Source organism: Zootermopsis nevadensis, unplaced genomic scaffold (assembly GCF_977971745.1).
Source record: "Zootermopsis nevadensis isolate Lab colony 2312 unplaced genomic scaffold, Znev_1.0 Znev_ptg000028l, whole genome shotgun sequence".
Classification (NCBI taxonomy): domain Eukaryota; kingdom Metazoa; phylum Arthropoda; class Insecta; order Blattodea; family Termopsidae; genus Zootermopsis; species Zootermopsis nevadensis.
In genome coordinates, this window is record NW_028259160.1 from 15,263,180 (window position 1) to 15,285,215 (window position 22,036).

At 38.5% G+C, this 22,036-nt stretch overlaps 2 protein-coding genes across 9 annotated transcripts in view; one reads left to right on the forward strand and one right to left on the reverse strand.

Annotated features, from left to right (window-relative positions):
* Positions 1–19,734, forward strand: part of LOC110832824 (cytosolic carboxypeptidase 1) — a 48,854-nt gene extending 29,120 nt beyond the window's left edge. For all 7 annotated transcript variants that reach the window (XM_087356821.1, XM_022070181.2, XM_087356824.1 and 4 more), the window contains 6 exons: positions 356–534; positions 14,079–14,166; positions 15,142–15,306; positions 15,857–16,033; positions 17,635–17,759; positions 19,296–19,734. In XM_087356821.1, coding sequence (XP_087212947.1) covers positions 356–534; positions 14,079–14,166; positions 15,142–15,306; positions 15,857–16,033; positions 17,635–17,759; positions 19,296–19,389 — 828 coding nt within the window. In that variant the 3' untranslated portion in view covers positions 19,390–19,734. The remainder of the gene's footprint in view (positions 1–355; positions 535–14,078; positions 14,167–15,141; positions 15,307–15,856; positions 16,034–17,634; positions 17,760–19,295) is intronic.
* On the reverse strand, positions 1,682–8,552 carry nw (narrow). 2 transcript variants are annotated; one of them, XM_022070195.2, is made up of 5 exons: positions 8,391–8,552; positions 4,944–5,126; positions 3,949–4,177; positions 3,237–3,392; positions 1,682–2,689 (listed from the first exon to the last, which is right to left on the reverse strand). In XM_022070195.2, exons 1-5 carry the CDS (start codon positions 8,455–8,457, stop codon positions 2,227–2,229), a joined length of 1,098 nt encoding a protein of 365 aa, XP_021925887.1. In that variant the 5' UTR covers positions 8,458–8,552; the 3' UTR covers positions 1,682–2,226. The 2 variants fall into 2 exon arrangements, with proteins under 2 accessions (XP_021925887.1, XP_087212957.1); XM_087356831.1 differs by lacking the exon at positions 1,682–2,689 and having other exon boundaries at positions 3,229–3,392.
* Positions 19,735–22,036: the final 2,302 nt, after the last annotated feature.

Below are 22,036 nucleotides of genomic sequence, written 5' to 3' on the forward strand. Positions count from 1 at the left end.
AGATATTTGACCATATGCATTGGAAAATCAGGGTGATTACATAGAACAAAATATGCCTAACTATTGTGATATTTATGTGTCAAAACTTCTAATAACATTTGTTTTGCTTTTTGGACTTATATTTATGTTATTCAGTGCATATTTTGATGTACAGAGAATAAATAGTACATATTCAAAAATAAAATAGACTTCATATCAGCATTGAATTCATTAAACAACATATTGCCATGAAGACTATTAATTTATTTCACTTATAGACAAATTTCTGTCTCTTCATATATAGTAAAGTTTGTAATATGTCCTGTTTGGAGTAGTTATGGTGTACAGTTTTTAATATCAACATTGGTGCTTCCAGATGAGGGAAATTATTTTCCTCACTGCTCGTGTGCACCCAGGCGAGAGCAATTCCTCTTGGGTGATGCAAGGAACACTTGAGAAGCTATTGAGTAATTCTCCAGCAGCTGTTAGTTTGCGCAGTAAATATGTGTTCAAGATAATCCCAATGCTCAACATGGAAGGTGTTATAAATGGCTGGTAAGTGCTGTAAATACCTACACTAACTATTCATCTTATGAATGCGTTTCTTTAATTGAAAGCTATTCAGTAAATTAAATTTAATGTTTCTAATAGACATCAGGTAATGAGTTCAGGGTTGAAACTGTCAGAGTAAGTTTGGCACATTTTTTGCAGATTTGTTGTATCAGAAACTCTATAAATATACTAAAAATGGGGTATTACTTTTTCAGATGTGCTAATATGAATATATGTTGATTGAACATTCATAAAAATTGTAGTTTTTTATATCATTGTCTTCATTATCTTTGACACTTTCAAACTTTTTTCATATTTTATAAGGGAAGGTAGTCTTGTTTTATCATGATGGTGGTTTGTGTGTGTATGTCTGTCTGTCTCCTCCTCTAACATTTGCCAAGTCAAGTAATATGTGTATCTTCAGGTGAACGTCACATTATTAGAAACCACCTGATTTTTTTACTTTTTAATTTTCCAACATTGGCAGTCATGTAAACTTCTAAGATGGGAGTCACTATTCTGTCTGATGACATATCTTTGAAAAAACATTTTAAGATAGCTTACAACTATGCTAATTTTATATTAACATTCTCTTGCTGGCAGTAACTGGTTATTGACTGTCAGATTTGTTATGGTGATAAATCATGAAAATACATAACAGATTTTATATGCTAAGAATTACAAATATTCTGAGAGTTAAAATTTGAGATTTTGCCTGACAACTTTAAGTAATGGGAATCATTGTCGTTAAATATGCCTAACAGGAGAACTTTCATCAGTTGTTTATTTATTTATAATCATGCAACCAAATCCAGCAGCTCAGTCAGTATGGTGACTAGACTATAGGCTGGATGACCAGGGTTTGATTCCTGGCAGGAGTAAGAGGTTTCTCTCATAGTTATCACAGTCAGATTGGCTCTGGGGCCCACCCAGCCTCCTAACAAATGGGAGGGTGGAGGGATACTGTAGACTGAACATGAAGCTAACCACTTACCTACATCTAAGTTCATGAATTAATGGTATATACCTCTACTCCCCCATGTGACATGATGCGTGTTTAAGCACTAAGGACAACATATTCATAATTTGTACTGGTCTGTCTGTACTGATTGAAGTATTTAAAAACCGGCTCACAGGTTCTTACCAGAACTTCCTGATTTTAGAGTACCTTTATTCCGTTATATCTTATACAAGGAACTACATTCCTACAGTAATCTAAAGACCACAAGCAAAATGAAATATGTTAACAGAGAATAGTCAATGGATGTGTCAACAGTGAATTGGTTATGGATGTTGTAACTGAAGACACCATAAACATTTGTAATTCAATGGTTTGTAGAACAACACACACTACCAACTCACCGACATTGAAAAGTAATGAAGATTGAGCTTATCTTAACCCAAGAGATGAATTCTTAATGTATGCACCATGAAGGTTTCTGTGTAGTGATGTCTGTTGTAACATTATTTCAGATGAATAACGGCTTCAGTTTTTGATTTTGTTGCTGTTGTTGTTGAAACTTTACTCTGTCTTCACCTTAGGCAGAGATATCTGACTTGTAAGCATTATTTAACTTTTAAAAAAACAGTCTAACAATTACAACTTAGTACTGCTTAGTAAGAGCATTAATTAAATCATGGTGCTGTTACATGTCTAAAAGTAATTGAGGCTTTCACCTTATCATATTTAGTTCTTTAGTGTGTTATCTTTGATGTTGTTATGCTTATTGTTGTCGACAAGTCATCTTCATTAAGAAGCCCAATATTAGGTTTGTCATTTGCTTTCTTTGTTGTTATTTCAACATTTGAAATTTGATCAGCATTGAAGCCAGCATTCATGTTGACATATGCAACAGCTTGTTGATCATTGTTTGCACCAATTGCTGTTACATATACCACATTGTTGTCAGTGTCTCTGTCAGATACAGCTCTGGCTGCAGGGTTCCCTCCAAGTGACAGGTCAGCAGCGGGCGTTGAAGACTGTTGCGAGGTCTGAACATCATGTGCATTGGGTCTTAATGTTATATGGCGATTGATTGTGAAATTCAAGAGTGGTCCTAGTGGGGTGTTGCTGTTGTTTCTTGGTACAGAGGTTACATTTGTAGAATCCGTTTCTTCAGTTGTTGTTTCTTTTGTTGGTTTGTTGACTTTGTTGTTTCTGTAGAATATAAGATCATTATTTGTGTATATATTAGCATTTTCCCAGTGGAGGCACAGTGATAAATTGATGTGACTGCCAATAAAATACACACTTAGTAGATTCACTAGTTCAGTCAACTCCACACCCTGCACCCTGTTTTATTAATATACTTTTTAATGTTGTCCTTCCATTTATGCCACATTGTTTCTCCCCTTCATGTTTTCTTACAAAAAATTTCTTTGCATTTATCATTAAGTGTTATTACCACACAATCACAATCCCTATTATATGAAAATTGCATTTCCTTTTTATATTATTAGATCAGGACAGTATGAAGTAATGCAATTTCAGCCACCGGTACAAAATAATTGTTTTCATTATGCAATAAGTTCCCTGATGAACATTATCATGTAAGAACCAAATTAATTTGGACTAGTAAATCTTCTTGTGTATAACTGCCAGTTATTACATTTTTACATATGTAGGTGGAGTTGTGTTTGAGTCATATTAATGGCTCATATGCGATTGTGAAGTTGTACCATATTTAATTTTCTCACCTGCTTACCCCTGAGATGTGGAGACTGGAATAGAGCCATAGTTGTAATAATAGCATCTTGTCTGCTCGCAAATGAAATCCTTGTTCCCTTCACAGTCATCAGTATCCCACTCCAGGTCTGGTGCCTTGAGTGTCACACAGCCAGTCTTCAAGCTGCTGTCTCGACTGAGCAAGCAGAAAACATTTCCAGTTGGTCAATTCTTGTCAAATGAAAAGTCTTCAGTCATTCAGAAATGCAATAGTTTATATGAGTTCTGTGTATGAAGTGTGCATAATGAACACATAATAGGGAGGTGTGTCTGTGCAGCTGCACGTTTTATATGTGAAACCACCCAACTGATGCCAATTAAACATTTGTGTTGGTGGTTTGATCTAAAGATGGTGGACGTATTTGATGTTATTCACTAACATTTTTCTTGCTGTAGTAAACTGAGATGCTAATTAGAATATTCTGATTGGCTGAAATTCCACTGTAGGCCACCATTTTAGAAACACCTCTTTGTCAGATTGAGTCTGATTAATCTGACATTTCAAAGTCCCATACCATTTCGTTGTCAGACTTACTGTGACAGTTTTAAAATTCAACCAAATTAAATTCAAATGTATGTTGAAATACATGCTAATATACACACCCCTGAAAGTGTTGTGCTTGCATATTTACACTCTTGCCAATTTGCATGGTGTTGAGGTGGTGGATAAGCTTAAGTTAGCGCAAACTTACCCTTGTCTGTGGCGGGCCCATCTTGCAGACACTGGTTTTGCTGATGTGCTGGGGCCGGTCTCAGTAGAGTCTTCGCCACTAGGGCCGTTGGTGCTGGTGTCCAGATCGTTACCAAACGCCTTCCTCATGTAATCGAATGTAGCGTTGAAGGTGGCACCAGAGCTCATCCAGATGAGCATGTCAGTGCCAAGTCGGTTACCTGATGTCCAGTAGTCGTGACCATTGTAACCTTGGGCGCAAGACACAACGTACCTATTTGTATACTTCTTGGAACTGGTGGAATTACAAGAAGTTCATATGTGCAGGGGTGTCCAAACTCAAAATGTTTTTGTTTTTTTTGGCCTCACTGCACGTGATTCATCACTGTCTACTGTCTTAGAAAAATGAAAGCTAGGATGTTATAATTATTTTACCTCTCATCTAACAACCTGAAGACACAAATTTACAAAACTACAATCTTACCTGTTGTTTTGTATGGATGTGAAACTTGGTCTGTCATCCTGAGGATAGAAATTAGATTAAGGGTGTTCAAGAACAAAGTTCTGGGGAGAATATTTGAACCATAGAGAAGAAAATAGGAGCAGGTGACTGAAGAAAATTACATAGTGACGAGCTCCATACTTCATACTCTTCACCACATATTAGGATGATCAAGTCAAAAAAAGATGAGATGATCAGGGCATGGAGATGAGAAGTCTGTACATAATTTTGGTTGTGAATCCTAAGGTAATATAACATGCAAAAGACCTAGGCATGTATGGGAGGATAATATTAAAATGGTTCTTTATTAAATAGGGTGGGAGGGCATGGATTTGTGTGGTTCAGGATGTAAACCAGTGTAGTTGTCGGCTCTTGTGCACCAAAGTTTTGGGTTCCATAAAAATCAGGGAATATTTTGACTAGCTCTCAGCTGTTAGTATCTCAGGAAGAAATGTGACCAGTTATGGATCATTCTGACGTGATGACAGTATTCAACACTGTGAATGTTTACTTACCTGCATTAATAAGGTATTGAGCCATGGAATCTGCTTTCTCTTTCGATTCAAAAGAAGCCAGTTGAAGCCCAATGGAGCGACAGTACTGATAGGCCAAGAAGTAGTTTAGCTCAGGCGAGTATGGGTTCATACGGCTTATGAAATACTGGACCCCATCCAGCTGAATGGTAGTGATGCGCTGACCTGTGTGGAATTTTGTGACAACCTCATGTAAATACGTAGTGTTGGTTCATGCATATTTAAAAATTCTTTCTCAGCCACAAATGTTGAATAGTCTTGGGGTCTGACGCTGTAATTGGAAGTTTGAGAACAATGTGCCAAAATGCTAAGGAGTATATTGGACATAATGAAGTAACAATTTGTATTACTTGTCCAGTACCATTGGCTTCAAAATATGGAAAGTAACTTCATTCAGTAGTTCTCCAGCTGGAGTTGGTGAAGATTTAAGGATACCTCACCGTAAAAGACTATAATGTCACGAAATGTTAACACAAGTCCCTAGTCGTCGGTCTGATATCACCATTTTTATTAAAAATAAGAGGATGATGTGGCTGGTACAATACACATGGAGGGGATCAGAAATGCACGTAAATGAACGTCGCTGTCGAGTGGTTAGCACTTCTGTTTCGTATTCCGGAGTTCCTGGGTTCAGATCTCGGCTCAGATAGCTGTGAGGCTTTCTTCAGTCACGAGGCATATGCAAGGATATTACCTTAAATTAGGTCCCGACCATTTCCTTTTACATACATTACAATTCGTTATTCACTGATAATCCTATTGTTCAACACTGTCTTAACGCAATCAATGTAAAGCACTGTAAATCAGCCAGATATATAAATAAATAAAATATGCGCAATTTTAATGGAAAAACCTTAGGGAAAGATAACGCTTAGGAAAACTACCATAGAAGATCGGATGTAATTACAATTTTCGTGTAGAATATGTATGAGGGTATTTACTGGATTAAATTGGTTCATGATAAGGCTCATCGAAGAGGTTTTGCGAACACGTTTTTACGTAAGTATTCGAGTTCCATTAAAACTGGGAATTTATTGGTAGCAGAGTATTCGTTTTTCAATAAATAGTTAGTTTGTTATTGTAGAAAAGATGCCGGTGAATAATGAATTGGGAAGACTAACTGATTCTGTTGGCCAAAGCGCCTGCCGCGTGCAGTGCAGTACCATTCTTCGTTTCGAACAAGAAGGCGGGTGGCTGTTATTTTGCGCGATAGCAAGGAATGAGAATTTCGCCAATCAATGTCAGTCATCCTTGCTGCTACTGAACTGAATTCTGTCTCGGCTTTCATAGCTTAATATAACTGTTCGGTCAAAACACTGTTTCATCCTGATATTTGATGTTGGTGAAGTTTTATTTTGCTTTTTTTTTAAAATGTGAGGCAAATGTTGTAAGCGTTAGATTTTGCACAGACGATCTAAAGACGTAGAGTTTAATTACTTCGAGTGAAAGGTGGAGAATCCGGACTTGAATACGAAGTTGCCTAGTCTCGAGATCCCTGTGCTGATTGGTGTACAACCGCACTTTCGACTGGAAGATCTGGCAACATTGTAGCATTCTAGCACGACAAGCAGTTCCTTTTCTGCCGTCTTGTTCGTATCCTATAATAGCACTGTCTGGCGCTGCAGATGCATACCGCAACTGGGGGAGTGTTCCTGCCGGTCTTCTACGTCCATTGCCAGTCATGGTTTCATGAGTCACTGTTTTCTTTGCAGAATAAAATGCGCACGTTCTATTAGGTGGTAAAGACCTTTTGTTTTATTCCTATTTCATGGTGAAGGTTATTAGGTAGTCTGCAGATGGGTTATTCACACGCGAGTTCAAAAAATGACATGAAGGACATTGCATCCCAACATAAGATTCTTCGCTAATGCAACATAAAACCGGAAAGCTCAGTTGGTAAGTGACCACGATCAGAGTTCCAGTAGGAATAGGGTTTAAATCGGAATCATCCGCTTGTTACTAGGTGGCTTCTCCTTGGGGGGAGGGGTTCAAGAGGTAGGAGCCTGAAGCTAACTGTTCACCACCGTCTAGTACCGAGAGTAAGAATGTATGGAGTTTTTACTTTCATCCCCCTCGTACGCTTTCATGGCGTTGTTCAGAGGGAAATCTTTTTTACTGTCAATCCATCTTTCCAGGGCCACATCAGATCTTTTGTTTCTTCCTACTTAGGTCTGAATATTTTCCCGAGCATTTCATTTTCAAAACAGCCGTGTAAAGACACCACGTCTTGTAACCGTAGAAAACAGCTGTCTAAACTGTTTATGTGAAATTTGAGAAGCGTTGTTAAATCGTCTAAGAAGGAAACAAATTACAGTTCTATTCTAAGAAGACCGTCGTGTGAGCATCATTCATCTTCTATTTTTGGGCAGCACATACAAGACGGTTCTCCTAAGACACATTCTGCATGTCAATAGATTTATATAGACTCTCTCCATTCCGGGTTCATTAGCTGGGTACTAATCTATATAAGGCTTCTTGTGCTGAGAAGGTTGCTTACTTCATTACGTTCAGAGACATTGAACTTACTCTGTGTCAAGTTTACAAAATGCCTGGTGGCATTCAGTTAATATTTTTGTTTCTCGTTACATATTGTATCTAAAAATACAGAAATGCAAAACTTAAGTGTTATCCATTTTTCGTAAGGGTTCTGTAGACCAATCGACTTATTATCCCAGTAAAAACAACATAAATTACAGTTTCCTTTTTCAGTTACTAATATAAGCATTACGGAAAAAGCGTGTGTGTGTGTATATATATATATATATATATATATATATATATATATATATATATAATTCTGAAATGAGAAATCTCGTGATTTGACCATGTGAAATGGTGTTTCGTTTTCCAAAATAATTAAGGTTTTTACAATAAACATGATTTGAAGCTTGTATTCCTGCTTTATGCTTGTTTTAAAAATGATTTTTTTTTCTTTTTGCAATTTTACTTCATGCTACATTTATTTTTGTGTTAATTTATTGAATATACAAATATGTTATTGTAACGAAGTTCAAATATCTGGGAACGACAATAACAAATCAAAATGATATCATGAGGAAGTTAGGAGGAGACTAAATTCCGAAAATGCTTGCTACTTCTCAGTTCAAAATATTTTGTCTTCCCGTCTGATTTCTAAGAACCTGAAAATTAAAGTATACAAAACAATAATCTTGCCTGTTGTTTTGTATGGGTGCGAAACATGGTCTCTCACTCACTCAGAGGGAGGAACACAGATTGCAGGTGTTTGAGGAGGATATTTGGGCCTAGGAGAGAAGACAATGGGGCATGGAGAAAACTGCGTAATGATGAGCTTAAAAATCTGTACTCCTCCCCTGCTTTTACTTATAAGATACACTAATATTTAATTCTGTTCGGGTGCTCGGGTTTTTTCTTAGCCAGTTTAACGTACAGAATGACTCGTCTACTTACCACAAATTGATACTATAGTAGCTAATAAGAGTACTGTGGCTGATATCCAGCTTCCAGCGGTCGTCATTGCAGCGTGTGGCTGAGGTTCCTGTTCTAACCGGTCGTTGATGTCTCCGCGAGAGAATGTGTCTGTGTACGCTCCGCAGTATCCCGCGTCTTTTGTGCCCTCGGTTTGTAGTTAGCGGATATGACGAAGGGCAGAGGCGGGGTTGGGGGGTGTTGGCACTCTGAAATAAGGGGAACTGGGAACTTCATCTTCCCCTCTCCATCCCACTCCACTCATCACTAACGAATTAACGACGCTGGTCAGGTGCAGCCATGTTTGTGTGATCATAAATACACGCTCGCTCATCTGTCTCATCTGACAGGAAGAAAATATTTTTAGAAATGTCTGCGTTGGTTAGCTATGTTATGAATCATTCTTAGTAAACCCCTTGAGGTCGTCGAAATAGTAAATAAGATTCAGTCCATACCGCAAAAAAGTCACCTTTACAAAGATCAACTGGTTAACGCTGTTTATTCCAAGAATCATAAGAATCCATAAATGCAAAATGGCTGACTTTTAAAGCAGCTGCTACATGTAGTTACCATTCGGCTTTAAATAGTTAATGTAGGATGAAATGGGCTGGACATGTAACACATGAAGACGCTCCAGTGAGTATCGGAGGAGGTCCCCCGAGTAGAAGCGGTCGGAGTTGGAGGCTTCCATCCATTGCCAAGATTAATAGTACTTGGATGAAGATGGCTTTCTTCTGGGATGTTGCGCCGTGACCGACGATTCAGAAGTGCTTACTCACTCTACTATTACGGTCCTGATGATGAAGACAGTAAGCACCTCTGAAACGTCTTGTCAATATCTGCCAGACTACACAGCGCAGCACCCCAGAAAACAGCTATCTTCACACTCGTAGCCGCGAGAACCTGAAATCTCGCAGATAATACGTGAAGATTTGTGTCCACTTTCTCAGTATGGGCCATTGCTTAGGCAGAACAACTCTGCCTTTGCATAAAAACCAGAAGATAGTTCTTGAATACAGTATCTACAATTTACAATTTTAGTTGGCCTTGAAATTCTCCAGACGGCGTTATAATCGCTGTAGTGGCATGTACCTGTGTACCTTAACAGTCGATTAACATACTCAGACACCCTTTCCTCTAACAATAGGATTCTGAAGACGTTGCCTAAGGCAGCCAATTCCATCTTAACTACCTGTCAGTGTTCTCTATATGAAATACGTTGTCTGTGCAGCACAGACTACAAAACTTTGCCATACGAGTGTATAATGGGTCGTCTGATTTTCTATAAATGTGATCTGTTTGTCTTTTGCGTTGTGTAGTCTCGTCCAATATAAATATGCTTGGGGAATATTCTGCCTCCGTCCTCCGGGTTGAAGGTGCAACAATTGATTTTATATTCTAATTGAAATTATCAGGCTTTTCAGTCGAAAACAAAACAAGTTCTGGAAAGAACACAGAGTGAACGACAATGCAACTAAATCTGTCTCCTGTCCGGCTTCAGATTGAACGACCGGGGTTTGATTTCCGACGCTGCCAGTAGGTCATATTTTTTACGTCGCGTGATCGGATGATTAGTGAGCAATGAATTGGAAAGGACATGGGAAGAACCGATCGTGGTGTTAATTTAAGGTACTATATCCAGAATTTGCTGGAGGGCCTGAGGAAAACCATGAAACTCACTTTGTGCAAGTAATGCGTGCCTAGTGAATGAAAACTGTGACATGCAACTGCAGTCTACATTCTCGCGTCGTGGAAACCACTTCAGTTACACTTTACTGTTACAGCTGCTTTCACGCGGGCTTCATTATACAGTCAGGATCACTAGTTTAATAAGACGATCGTGTGTTTGTGTTTATGTGTAACTGTACCGCGTGACCGTGGGTAATGGAATGTTGAGAGATCAGGTTTTGAAGAGCCTCCAGAGGGCCTCGTCGTGAACCTTCAGCGCCAAGTGATGCCTTGGACATCCGCACAGCAAATGCATCTGTTGGGAGCAAATCAGGCCGGGGTTCGTTTTGTTGGCGGTGGAAATATTTTCATATTACGTGGTCCCTCCAGTGGCTTTTCGTTTGTGTAATCCAGTCCTCGAAAATACTTTGCCTCTAACACGCAACTAATGAATCAACTGGATCACTCTCACCATTGACCAGAGACCCTCATGAGAAGTTCATAATCGTTCAGCTATTGAACACCGTTAATAACAAAGCTTCCCATTGAACACTCCTAACCCAGTTCTATCCAATCCCATTATCATAACCCCTTTTTCCTAAAATCTCTCCATACTCTGTTTTCACATCTCGGTCTTCCAAGTGGACGTTTTCCAAGAGGTATTTTCATCATATTTATTACCCCTTACAATCTTTGACTTACAAGTGGAGGAAACCAAAATTTATTTCTACGCCTTGTCCTTGCTTTTAGGAAAAAAAAAACGCACACAGCGTAGTCTCAACAAAATCCACACCTCGACTTATCAGCCTAGAGCTGTCTTCACAAAATCGAGCTCCCAACTGGGGGAAAAAAAAACCCCGCAGACAATGCGTTTATTTCACCGTCCGTGTGGACAGGCAAAAAGGAATATGCAGTTGCGGTAGTTTTACCGCTGCGGCAGGAAAACCGCTCGTCCGCTCTAGCCCTTTGTCTATATGCGTGGCATGCAGTTCCGCTCCTAGACAGGGCATTGTCTTCAGCACGTGACTTCCGTTTCTGCGTTCCCCTCTTAACAAACAACCGGGCGATGACTAATACGCAACTAGCACGTCCAGGTGCTGTCTTCTGGTTTTCTTTTAAATAATCCTTTTCGTTCCGTAGCAGCATAACACTCGAAAAATAAATTTGGTTTTAGATTGATTGATCCAAAAATTTTAAGCTGGGATTTCCAAATACTATCAGAATTGAATTCATTCAAGGTGTTAGTCAGTAAAGTGCTGACAGAGAATTTTTTGAGCTGAAAGGCGGATGTAACAAAGGGAATGGAGATAATTACAAAACGAGGAGGTTCATAACGTTCAATCGATATAAATAAAGTGTGACGAGATGGGCGGGTCATTTAGTACGAATGGGAATACGAAACATGCTTACAAAATTGTAGTCAGAAATTCTGAATGACATTGGCGTGGATGGGAGAATAATATTAAAATGCATGCTAAAGAAATTTGGTGTGGTCCGTATTTAATTGGTTCAAGATGGGTTGTAGTGGCTGGCTCTCTGAACAAGATGGCTCCATACGGAGCATGGAACTCCTTGACGAGCTGAGCCACTGCCAGTTTCTCTAGAAGGATTTTTGTCTGTGAGGCTAGTGAGTGAGTTTATATAAGCTCTAGAGTTGAAGAAAACATCCTTAATCGTATTTATATTAACCAGATATCTCGCGAAGAAACACAGCCTCTTCTGCTCGAAACAACTTTGTTTTTATGTAAGTGAAAATGAAAGGTTAAATAACATGAAACATCAGTCTATAAGATGATTGCTGTCTTCTGGGTTGTTGCACCGTGTAGTCTGGTAGATTTCCACCGACGTTTCAGAGGTCATGAATTCATCGCCCTGATGACGGAGGCAGCATGACATAGTTTCTATGGTTGCTATCTTTCACCTGCTGATATTTTGAAATCTGAGAGGTTTGCTTGACACAAGCGTCTGATTCGACGCCACGGAAAGACCATGGCGCGATGTGATCATAAATCCAATGAAAGGCTGTCACCAGAACTTGTGGTCTTTGCCCTAAGTGCATGGAGCGAACCAGTTCTATTGTCTGACGTCTTTAATATCCGAAACGAATGAATTTCGATTAAATTTGTACTGGCATCTGCTATAAAACATGTCGGAGGATATTTTATCTGTACGATGTAATAACATGAAGTTCAAATGTAAAATAGGTTTTCTCAAAAGCGGATCATAATAAAAGACATGGCAAGACAAAAAATGTAATCAAATGACTGTATATTGACTGAAGTATGGAGTTCGAGTCCCTTCAGTGGCTGAAACTGATTTCTTTCCCAGACTGACTATGCAGTCCGCACAACATCGTATCCAGTGAATGCCTTGCGATCGATTCTCGACTCCCGTCTCATGTCAAGGTCTAGAATGCATGGAACTTTACCTCCGCGCTTCATGTACCGTTTATGTTATGATGACAAGGCACAGGAAAGATGTCTCCTTTTGATTTTCACTCGCTCCTCGCTGAAGTAATGCACCAATCCGTCACTCCCCCCATTTAATTTTCTGATCTCATTCTAAAAAAACGCTGAATTCTTCAATTATTTGATCCAACAACCACCTGTTAAACATTTGACAGCATTTTTTTCACTCTACCCTTTTCGGTTTTATTTTATTAGAATTTAATTACATATATTTGGGTGTTAGCATTCCTTCTTATTCAAAAGGTACCGTCGGTATTCTCGATTCGGAGGCCGTATACCCTGACAGGTTTCAGCGGTTTACCTCAGTTACTCTAAGCATGTAGGCCTACTGGTATAGTGCCGTAAGGTAGACCTCTCCATTTCATTATCCGCGATGCTATTGTTTGACTTAAGTTGTTAAAAAGGGGTATCAGGTAACACCATCCGCCAGTCGGCACTGCATTCCTCGTCTGTGACATCACAAGCAGCGAGTTCAGAAGTCGATGTCCAGCTGGAGGTTGGTAAACCTTCTCCCTATTTGGTCTTTAAAGCAGTTCGCGGTCTTCACACTAATGGCTGGACTCACCGTCAGACATGAAAAACTTGTATTTTGTGCCATCAATGACAGTGCAGATTGCAAGTTCCTTACCACGGGGTGTATTTTTATACAGCGCTTAAGGCAGTATCTACAAGTGAAGTCGAGAAAAGCGACCCAGTTAGCAACATGGAGTAGACACTCAAAGATAAAGTAATCCCTGAACATTATCCCCACGCCAGGAAGTGGTATAAGGAAGTAACTCCACACTGTGATGGCCGAGACGGTCTTGTCTCTGTCGTGAATCGACCCAAAGACATTCAACCACTAAACTAAACTGTCTTAGAATTAAAGTGAAGGAAACTTTTTTGATTCTTTGCAAGTAATAATATTGGTTGTATGCATCAGTTAATTTATATTGGGGATGTGCAAATATCCAGAATTTGAAATTGCAATTATAATGTAAAGGCAGCAGACGAGTCCTTCAAAGACGTAGCAAATTTCACGTATTAGAAATAACAAAATATCAAAATTACAGTCGCGATTATGTTAAGAGCAGATTGAATTCCGAGAATGCTTACTACTATTTTATTCATAAGCCTTATCTTCTTGTCTTCTATGTAAGAATGCAAGATTAATATATAAAAAACTATGAGCTTTTGTGGCCATGAGTGCAGAAAATAGATTGAAGGAGTTTGAGAACAGGGTGCTGAAGAGAATATTTTGACCCAAGGGATAGAAATTAACAGGAGAATGACAAAAATTCCACACAAGAAAATTCTTTACCAAATATTATTTAAGAAAATTAGGTCATGGGAGATAAGGTGGACGGAACGTGTAATATGCATGGAACAGATGCGAAATGCATACAAAATTTCAGTAGGAATATATGAAGGGAGACGTCGGCTAAGTACATTTATACCGCTGAAGGTTCTTCGAAATGAATAATCTTTTTGTGGAGCTTTGTCTGTCTGTACAGTTATATTCTTGAATTACTCTGTTTCATTTATTCCTTTTTAGCCACCGATGTGGTCTGACAAATGAGGATCTTAATCGCCGTTGGAGCCACCCTAACAAGTATCTGCATCCTGTTATCTACCATACCAAAGTAAGTTTATGTATATTAATAAGCAGAAGTTTGTGTACCGAAAACCCACAAATGCTAATTTAGTCTTACAAATAGGTACAAAATGTATTCCTGCCTTTAATGGAACATGAATATTCACAAGAGCCCACCGCTGATCCTTATCATGTGCCTGGTGAATCCACACCTGCCGGCCTTATTTTTATTGTCTGTTGTAACTAGTAGGCCATGCATGAGTGAACAGACATCTGTTTCCATGCACAAACCACAACAGAATTAGTTCAACATCCACCCTCATTTTCTTACATTCGTCTAGAAACCACAGGAAATGACTTTCATCAAGGCCCATTACGTCTTCGATGATGTCTGTACCAAATTTTATGAAAATCCGTCTAACCACGCTCTAGCTACTAAATGCGCACAGACGGATAAGCTGCGAAGAGGCTGGGTTAGGTCAGTAGTGCGCATGCCCTGAGGTTAATTGGTAATGCCGTCATAGCCTCCCCACCGTACGACTTTGAATATCTGCGACGTTGGTAATCTAACCATTTTCTAGCTATTTAATGCGCACAGATGGATGAGTTATGAAGAAGATGGCTCTCTTCTGGGTGTTTCGTCATGTAGTCTGATAACGTCAGGCCAATGATACGTATGCGCAGAGGTTCTTTGGTAATGGTGTCATCGTCATTCCACCTCACAACTTTGCGCATGCGTCAGGTTGGTAGGACAAATTGTGGGAATTTAAAAAGTGTGAGTTTGGACTAATCTATGATGGCATAACGTCCACAACAAATTTCATGAACATCCATGCAGTTATTCTTTAGTCACTGAATGCTTACACGTGAATATCATGGGCAATGGTGTTATGAGAGACGTGGTGAGGATGGGCAGAGAATGATGGTTAATGGTGTCATTATTGCATCATATTATTTGCTTCTTCACAAAAGCTGGCAAGAGTTGTCTCTTCTTGAACTTTATTCCATATTGTTTCTTTTCTAGGGTCTACTTGAATACTGTGTATTTGTTTTAAAGAAACCACCATATGTGTTCTGTGATTACCATGGACATTCACGTCGTAAGAACGTGTTCTTATATGGATGTTCAAATTCTGATAGTTGGAGTGACATAGATCGTTCGGTGCCCGACAATCCTGCAGATTACCTCGTGAGTATTACTGCTTTAAGTGCAAGAGGTACAATATAGGCAGGATTTAAGTATGTCCGTGCATAAAGAGAATTACAATTTTAATGTAACGGCACAGTTGAAAAATATTAATTTTATAGTATATGCATCTGCTTAATTTTCATTGCCATTCAGTAATTATAGTGCTGTAATAATACATTTAACACATTGCCTCTGTTGATGGACTGCATGAAAGAAAAATACAATGATTTGTGATCTGACTTATGTGATCATAGCATGTAATGACTAGTGAAGTTAGGGAATGACATGGAATATGGCAATAACTATATGAGCCAAATGCAAGTTTGGTAAATGGTAGGAAGAGTGAAAGGAAGGAGGTGAATGTTTAGAATTTTATGGATTGCCATTGACTGTAATATGTATTAAGGTTAAGGGACAGATCACTTGTATTTGAGACAACTGAAGAATTAGCATTGATGGAACTGTTTTAAATAAGCCATCAGTCATGGAAGGAACTGATATTAGAATGGCTTAAGACACAACTAAAAACGTTTTATTCCATGTCATACAGCTACTCCCTCATCTGATGCAACACTTCTCTCCTGCATTTTCTCTGCAACTGTGCAGCTTCAGGGTTGAACGTGAACGAGAGTCAACAGCTCGAGTTACTCTGTGGCGTGAGTTTGGTATCAAACGGAGCTACACAATGGAGAGTAGTTACTGTGGTTGTGACCAGGGACTGTATGAGGTATGAAGACATTTGGTACTTACAGATGAACAGAGCAATAGCATAATGATGTTCCTGTCAGATAAGAGACCTGTGTTCAATTATGCCTTATAATTATAAATACAAATGAGTAGTTGGTATTAAATTAAAAATATAGAGTACTGCAGATTAAAACTGACATTTATTTAAATTAATTTGCACTGTAATTAAATGTGACCCCTGATGTTTTCTAAAATATGAAGTAAGTAAACCAACAGTGACTCAGTAACAACAGTGAGAGGCATTAAATCAAAATACACTGTGTGATACACAGAAATAATAGGAAGACTTATGGTACCTATTTCCCTTCATATTTTATTCTAGAAAGTGAGACTACCAATAACTACAAACTTACATATGTACAATTCAGTAATTTATTTCTGTGTATAATTTCTACTATTACAGATTCCAACAATGTTAAATTTTCTAAATATAACCTCCACATTTTATCACTGCTGTGTTTGTAATTGTGAACATATTAAACAATATTGTAAAATTATACATTGTACACTTAACAGGTATTTTTGGCAGATAAGCTGAAAAAATTCATGCTGTTACATAAAATGATCATTAAAATTGCCCAGTTTAAAATAAAATTGGCATTGATAGTTTTTCATAAAATTATCCAATATGACATGTAATCCAAATCAGTTTATCCATTCTCAAGTTATGTTACGCAAACAGATTTTAATAGGCCCTCTGAAAGATTCAGATGTACCTAAAATGGTACATACTATTTTTATAGAAGTGTTTATGATCTATCTCAGTACACTTCACAAGCCCACCTCTGTTGTTTTGTCAGTTATTGTCACAACAATGAAAGCTAAATATAGATTTTACTTTGCAACCATGATGTTTTGAATTTTACAATAAACATTACCACACCAAATTCATAAGCCTATATTAAGTGCTGTCACCCTCGGTGGACTAGTGGTTAGCGTGCTTGCAACTGGACCCAAGGTTCGTGGGTTCAAACCTGGCCGATGTTGATAGATTTATGGCTTGTAAAAGAACCTTGCGAGCATGAACGAGATGTTTTGTAAGCAAAACTTCAGCGGCTATTTTTCAACCAAGTCTCTCCTGGTTCACCACTAGATGGCTCTAGCAGACAACTCAAGATTGAGTAGAAATTGTGAAGAGGCAGTCTGCTTGTCACTCACTACTCATAAATGCACACTTCAAAAGACAAAGAAACCTCCCACATGGAAGGAGGCCAAGGCTCAGCTTCCAGGTGTTGTGCCATAGAGTCAGTCAGTCACATTAAGTGTGAGTCCCACCTCAGAAGTTCAAACAGACACCACATTGTTATCATCGATGGTATGAAAGGCGAAATGGCTTCTATTGTCATTACATTTGCACCATGTTTCATCTATAAGTTTAAAATTTATTAGGAGGGAACATCACACAGTTGAACACCTGGACATTCTGTTATAGTAAGCCTCTGTTTTGAAGAAAAAAAAAAAAAGAGAGAGAGTCTTTCCATGTTTCAGAGTTTTACTCTGTACTCTGTTCCTGTCTCGTAAATAATATTAGTTGAAGAGAATGTGCATGTTGTTATCTTAAGGTGCGTGATTGCTTTGCAGGGATACCATGTGAACACAATATGCTTGAAGGAGATTGGAGAACATTTCTGTGATGCTCTCGCCTGTCTGCACAATGAGTCATGCTGGAGGAAAGATGTGACTACATGCAGTCCGGGACCATTAAGGTTATTATAAATCAAATAATTTTTAGTAGCAAAACTTGAAAATTCAGTGACACTAAAGTCAAAGCCCACCACTGAACATGCTTCTGAACTGTTTCCAGTCACTTCCCATCCTCATAACCTTTTCACTAAAATTCACCTTCATGTCATCCTACTATCTAATTTTCAGCTTTTTTTTATGAACTTGTTAACTGCACTTGCTTCTAAGTAAAAGAGAATTTTTGTACCCATACAAAACAACTCACTTGCTCACTTACTCTATGGTGTAGAACAGTGGTCCCCAACCTTTTTGTGCCTACGGGCACATTTGAGAGTTTATGAGATCGTGGCGGGCACCAACCAATTAACAAAGCCAAATTTTCTTTTCTCTGGACAAATAACATATGGACACAAAATAATACATAAAACAACACCACATTAAATGATACATGCAATCAAAAATACGTACTTTTATAAGTACAGTTATTATTATTCAAGTGGGAAGTTAGTGTGATGTTTGGCACTGCATTTCATCAGCCAGTTTTTCAAATTTGGGAGTGTAGGATGATGTTGCTGCTTGCAAACAACCGTCAAGATGGGCGTCAGTAAGTAGAGATCTGTGCTTTGATTCTATGATGTTCATGGTTGAACGGCCTTCATTATTCAGTATAACCTCTTTCTGTATCTACGCGGGCACCCAAAAAAAGCCTTGACGCCTGCGGGCACCGCGTTGGGGACCACTGGTGTAGGATATTTCCTGAAAAGTATATAGTATACTTGGCTTGTCAAAGAATAGCCCCATACAAATAACTAATAAAATTATTACCAGCAATCTGAAGTCATAGTAAATTTCTTCATTTTGACAGCCATAACCCCCTTCTGTCTAACTTTAAAAGGTGCACTGTGGGTGTTGGCAACTGTATTTTAATTGAAAAAGGCATAATACTGGGTTGTGGGATAGCTCTTTGGTCTTTCAGTAGACTTGCCATCCAGGTTTATTGGTACACATTATCATTCAGTGACTTTTGTACCAGACTAGATTACTTTAACCATAGATTCTTCTCTTCTGCCCTGCTATTTGCACTCTTACATGATAGCCCTTTGTATTTTCCCTCAGTTTCTTCCACATCCAGCTTCTAGTCCACATAGTGGTTGCATACCAAAAGGGTATTTCAACATATTTACATAATCAGTGGGATGTATGGCATGTCAGACGGGCATAATGCTGATGACTGGTCTACAGATACACAGTTACATTGGGAATATGAGCACTAATACTGTATACTTTTAAAATCAAATAACTATGAGAATTTAGTCTCCTGTAAATCATTTTGTTGATATGCCCTCAATATTAACTGTTTATGCCGTCAACCATGTGTAACTCACATTCATACCATTGTATTCTTAATTTTGTCCATGTTTATTTTAGTGTATCTGACTGCCTAAAGTCCTGGTTTTAGATTTTATCTCTGTAATTTCTTAATACTTTGTAGGAACTTCATCTGTACTGCTATGTTTCTGCTTCATATGTAAAATGTAACAAGGTAACAATGGTTCTAGGTTAGATCTACAAGGGACACTTACAGGACCTGGCCCTGAAGTCATTGAGTCAGAGCGAAGTGATTGCAGTGAATGTGAAGAAGAGCATTGTTGATATATGAAATTATAGTTACATAAATTGATTTGTTTGAAGTTATACTCTTTCAGGACTAAGGTAATTTCAGTATTTTCAGTAGTGTGATATCAATGTTTTTTTTAATACAGAGCTTACTTTCATAATATTGTAAATCTGTTAGTGTAAAATATTTTACTGTTACTAATATACACATTTCAGATATGAATGTAATATCAGTGTTAGTCTCATTTGCATCAGATTACTTGTAAACTAATAATTAAGTTATATAATATTGTTAAACACGTGGAAGTGAATTGTACAATTGGATTCATAGATTAGGAAACAGTGTTCTGTTAAAATAAAGTTCAGATGTGTTGATATTAATATATTCCATTCCTGTGCATATACAGTGAGCAGTTCCTAATTAGTTCTAGTTTTCCAACACACACTGTACATTACAGTGATTCTGGACCAGACAAAGAAGATAAGAAGCTACAGAGACTCCAGTTTATCATGAGATGTTGACACTAACCACCTCTAAGAAGTGTCCCAGCTGGGATATCAACCAGCTTCCAGACATGCAACAAGTTTCTTTAATGCTCAAATTTTAGGAGTCAAACTGAGATTTCTAAAAAAACAAAACATTTTCCTTTTAATGAGACTATCTAGAATTGTGGCTGCTAACTGACCCTATCATTCATCCCCCAAATATGTGAATGTACATGAATCAGGTATAGAAACACAGAGTAGAACATGACCTAGTGCCACCCTGTCCCCTACAAATCCCATATGACCTGTAAAAACAAGCTTAACATATGGAAGTGAATGTTGGACCCTTAGGTCTAGACAGACAGGTTCTGATGTAGAAATTTGATTTTTATGTAGATTGACAGGAGTAACATTGAGAGAATGCAAGGGCAGCAAAAAATATAAGGAACCAGTTTTTTTACCAAGCTTAAATTGTTCTTAATGCACTAATAAAATAACAATAGAGTAAGAAAAATGCTCCCAACCACCTACTTGCCATCTACTAATCATAGCACTGAATCTAACCGGAACACTAGCCCATGAAATTTACACAACTTCTCTTCTTATTTTGATCTACCCTCCAATGACCAGTTCCGACATGTCAACGGCCATGGCAGTGGACTCCTCCATCTGGTTCCATTGCACCATTGATCTCATGATGGATTTAATAACTGAAACAGCCTCTTTGCTCCCTTCACCCTTGTGCCGCATGTTCTTCAAGCAAATAGGGATTACAACTGACAACAGAGCTTTGATGATGGTCACTTGCACTTCAATGCCCAGGTTTTCCAATTTGGAAAAAATTCCAGAAGTGAAGCTGGCTTCTATTTTGTTGTCCCTCCTCTTCAGACTGTTGTAGGAGTCGTTCATTATGTGGAAAATCATCATGATGTGGGCTTCACCTTTTTTCAGACCAAGAACACTGTGAGGCTTCACTTTTGGTATACACACCATGTACATGAAGCTCTTTTCAATGCCCTGCAGTTTGTGTTCAATCAAGACTCTATTGACTTTGTTAACTGATGATTCTGTTGCCATTGCCTGCCATCCTATGTTTAAACCCAAAGCTGGAACATCATCTTTGTCCATCAAAATGGCTGCAGTTTCCCTAGCTGTGGCTACTGCAACCCTGCCGTGTGTGAATGCTACATTGCCCTTGTCATCATCTCGAGTTGGGAAGTAGATAGAGATTGAAACACCAGATGTACAGTTGAGGGTCATCCGTTTTCCTTTATATTCTTTTTTGTACCAAAGTCCATTCCTGATCAACTCAATTCCTATTTCTGCCTTGTCAAGAGAGCTGAACTTTTCAAAAATGTCATCCAAGTTGAACTCTTCACTTTTATTGGTCAATCTTTTATAGTCATTGGAAACAGAGCCACAGGCAACGTTAAGTGCATCTTTGGCATAAATAGCCTGATTATTCATTATTCTCATTGAATTCAATTTGGATTTCATGACTCCCATCAAGGATACAGCAATCTTTGTGGGAGCCCTAGCAGCTGACAGAACAAAAATGTACCGAAGGAAGGTCACCGCTGAGATGTATGTTGGTTTCTCTCTCAGCAACTTGGCAAATGGAAAATTTTTCAAATAATCTAGATCAATTCCAGAAGCCTTATTTTCTTCTATTTGTGGCGTTGTATAGTAGTCAGAATCCTCGTATTTTGAAAGGACTAGCCCTTCGTAATTTTCCGTCCATAGTTGCAATTATTTATTATTTGTAGTGTTCTGTCTGAGGACAGGTCCATATGAACAGGATCCTTCCATCCTTTTCTCGGACTGGGACCTGTTCATATACGTTCTTGGCAGATGATCCAGAAGTGGTTTGCCATTGCCTTCTTCTGTGTGTGAATGGAGTAATTGTTGGGATGCCACGGAGGAAAACTCCGTGTTGCCTAGACCACGGCCTTGCCCAACACAAGTTATAAATTCGGGCACCGCCGGGAATCGAACCCGAGACCCCAGGATTACAAGGCCAGCGTTCTAACCGCTAGACCACCGTCTATCTCAGCAATTATACTCCCTTTGTTTGCTGATGCCATTTCTAACACTTGTAATAATAAAAAGATGTGTTGTGATCGCAAATGCCTACAAGGTACTTTGTCGATATAAGTGATGCGTCGAAATTGCTACGAACAATCGAATGTACATAGTC

Coding starts and splice junctions, on each gene's coding strand:
- nw (XM_022070195.2), bottom strand. CDS start 8,457: ATGACGACCGCTGGAAGCTGGATATCAGCCACAGTACTCTTATTAGCT. Junction 5,127..8,390: donor TACTATAGTATCAATTTGTG/GTAAGTAGACGA, acceptor AATTCCACACAG/GTCAGCGCATCACTACCATT. Junction 4,178..4,943: donor TCAATACCTTATTAATGCAG/GTAAGTAAACAT, acceptor CTTGCGCCCAAG/GTTACAATGGTCACGACTAC.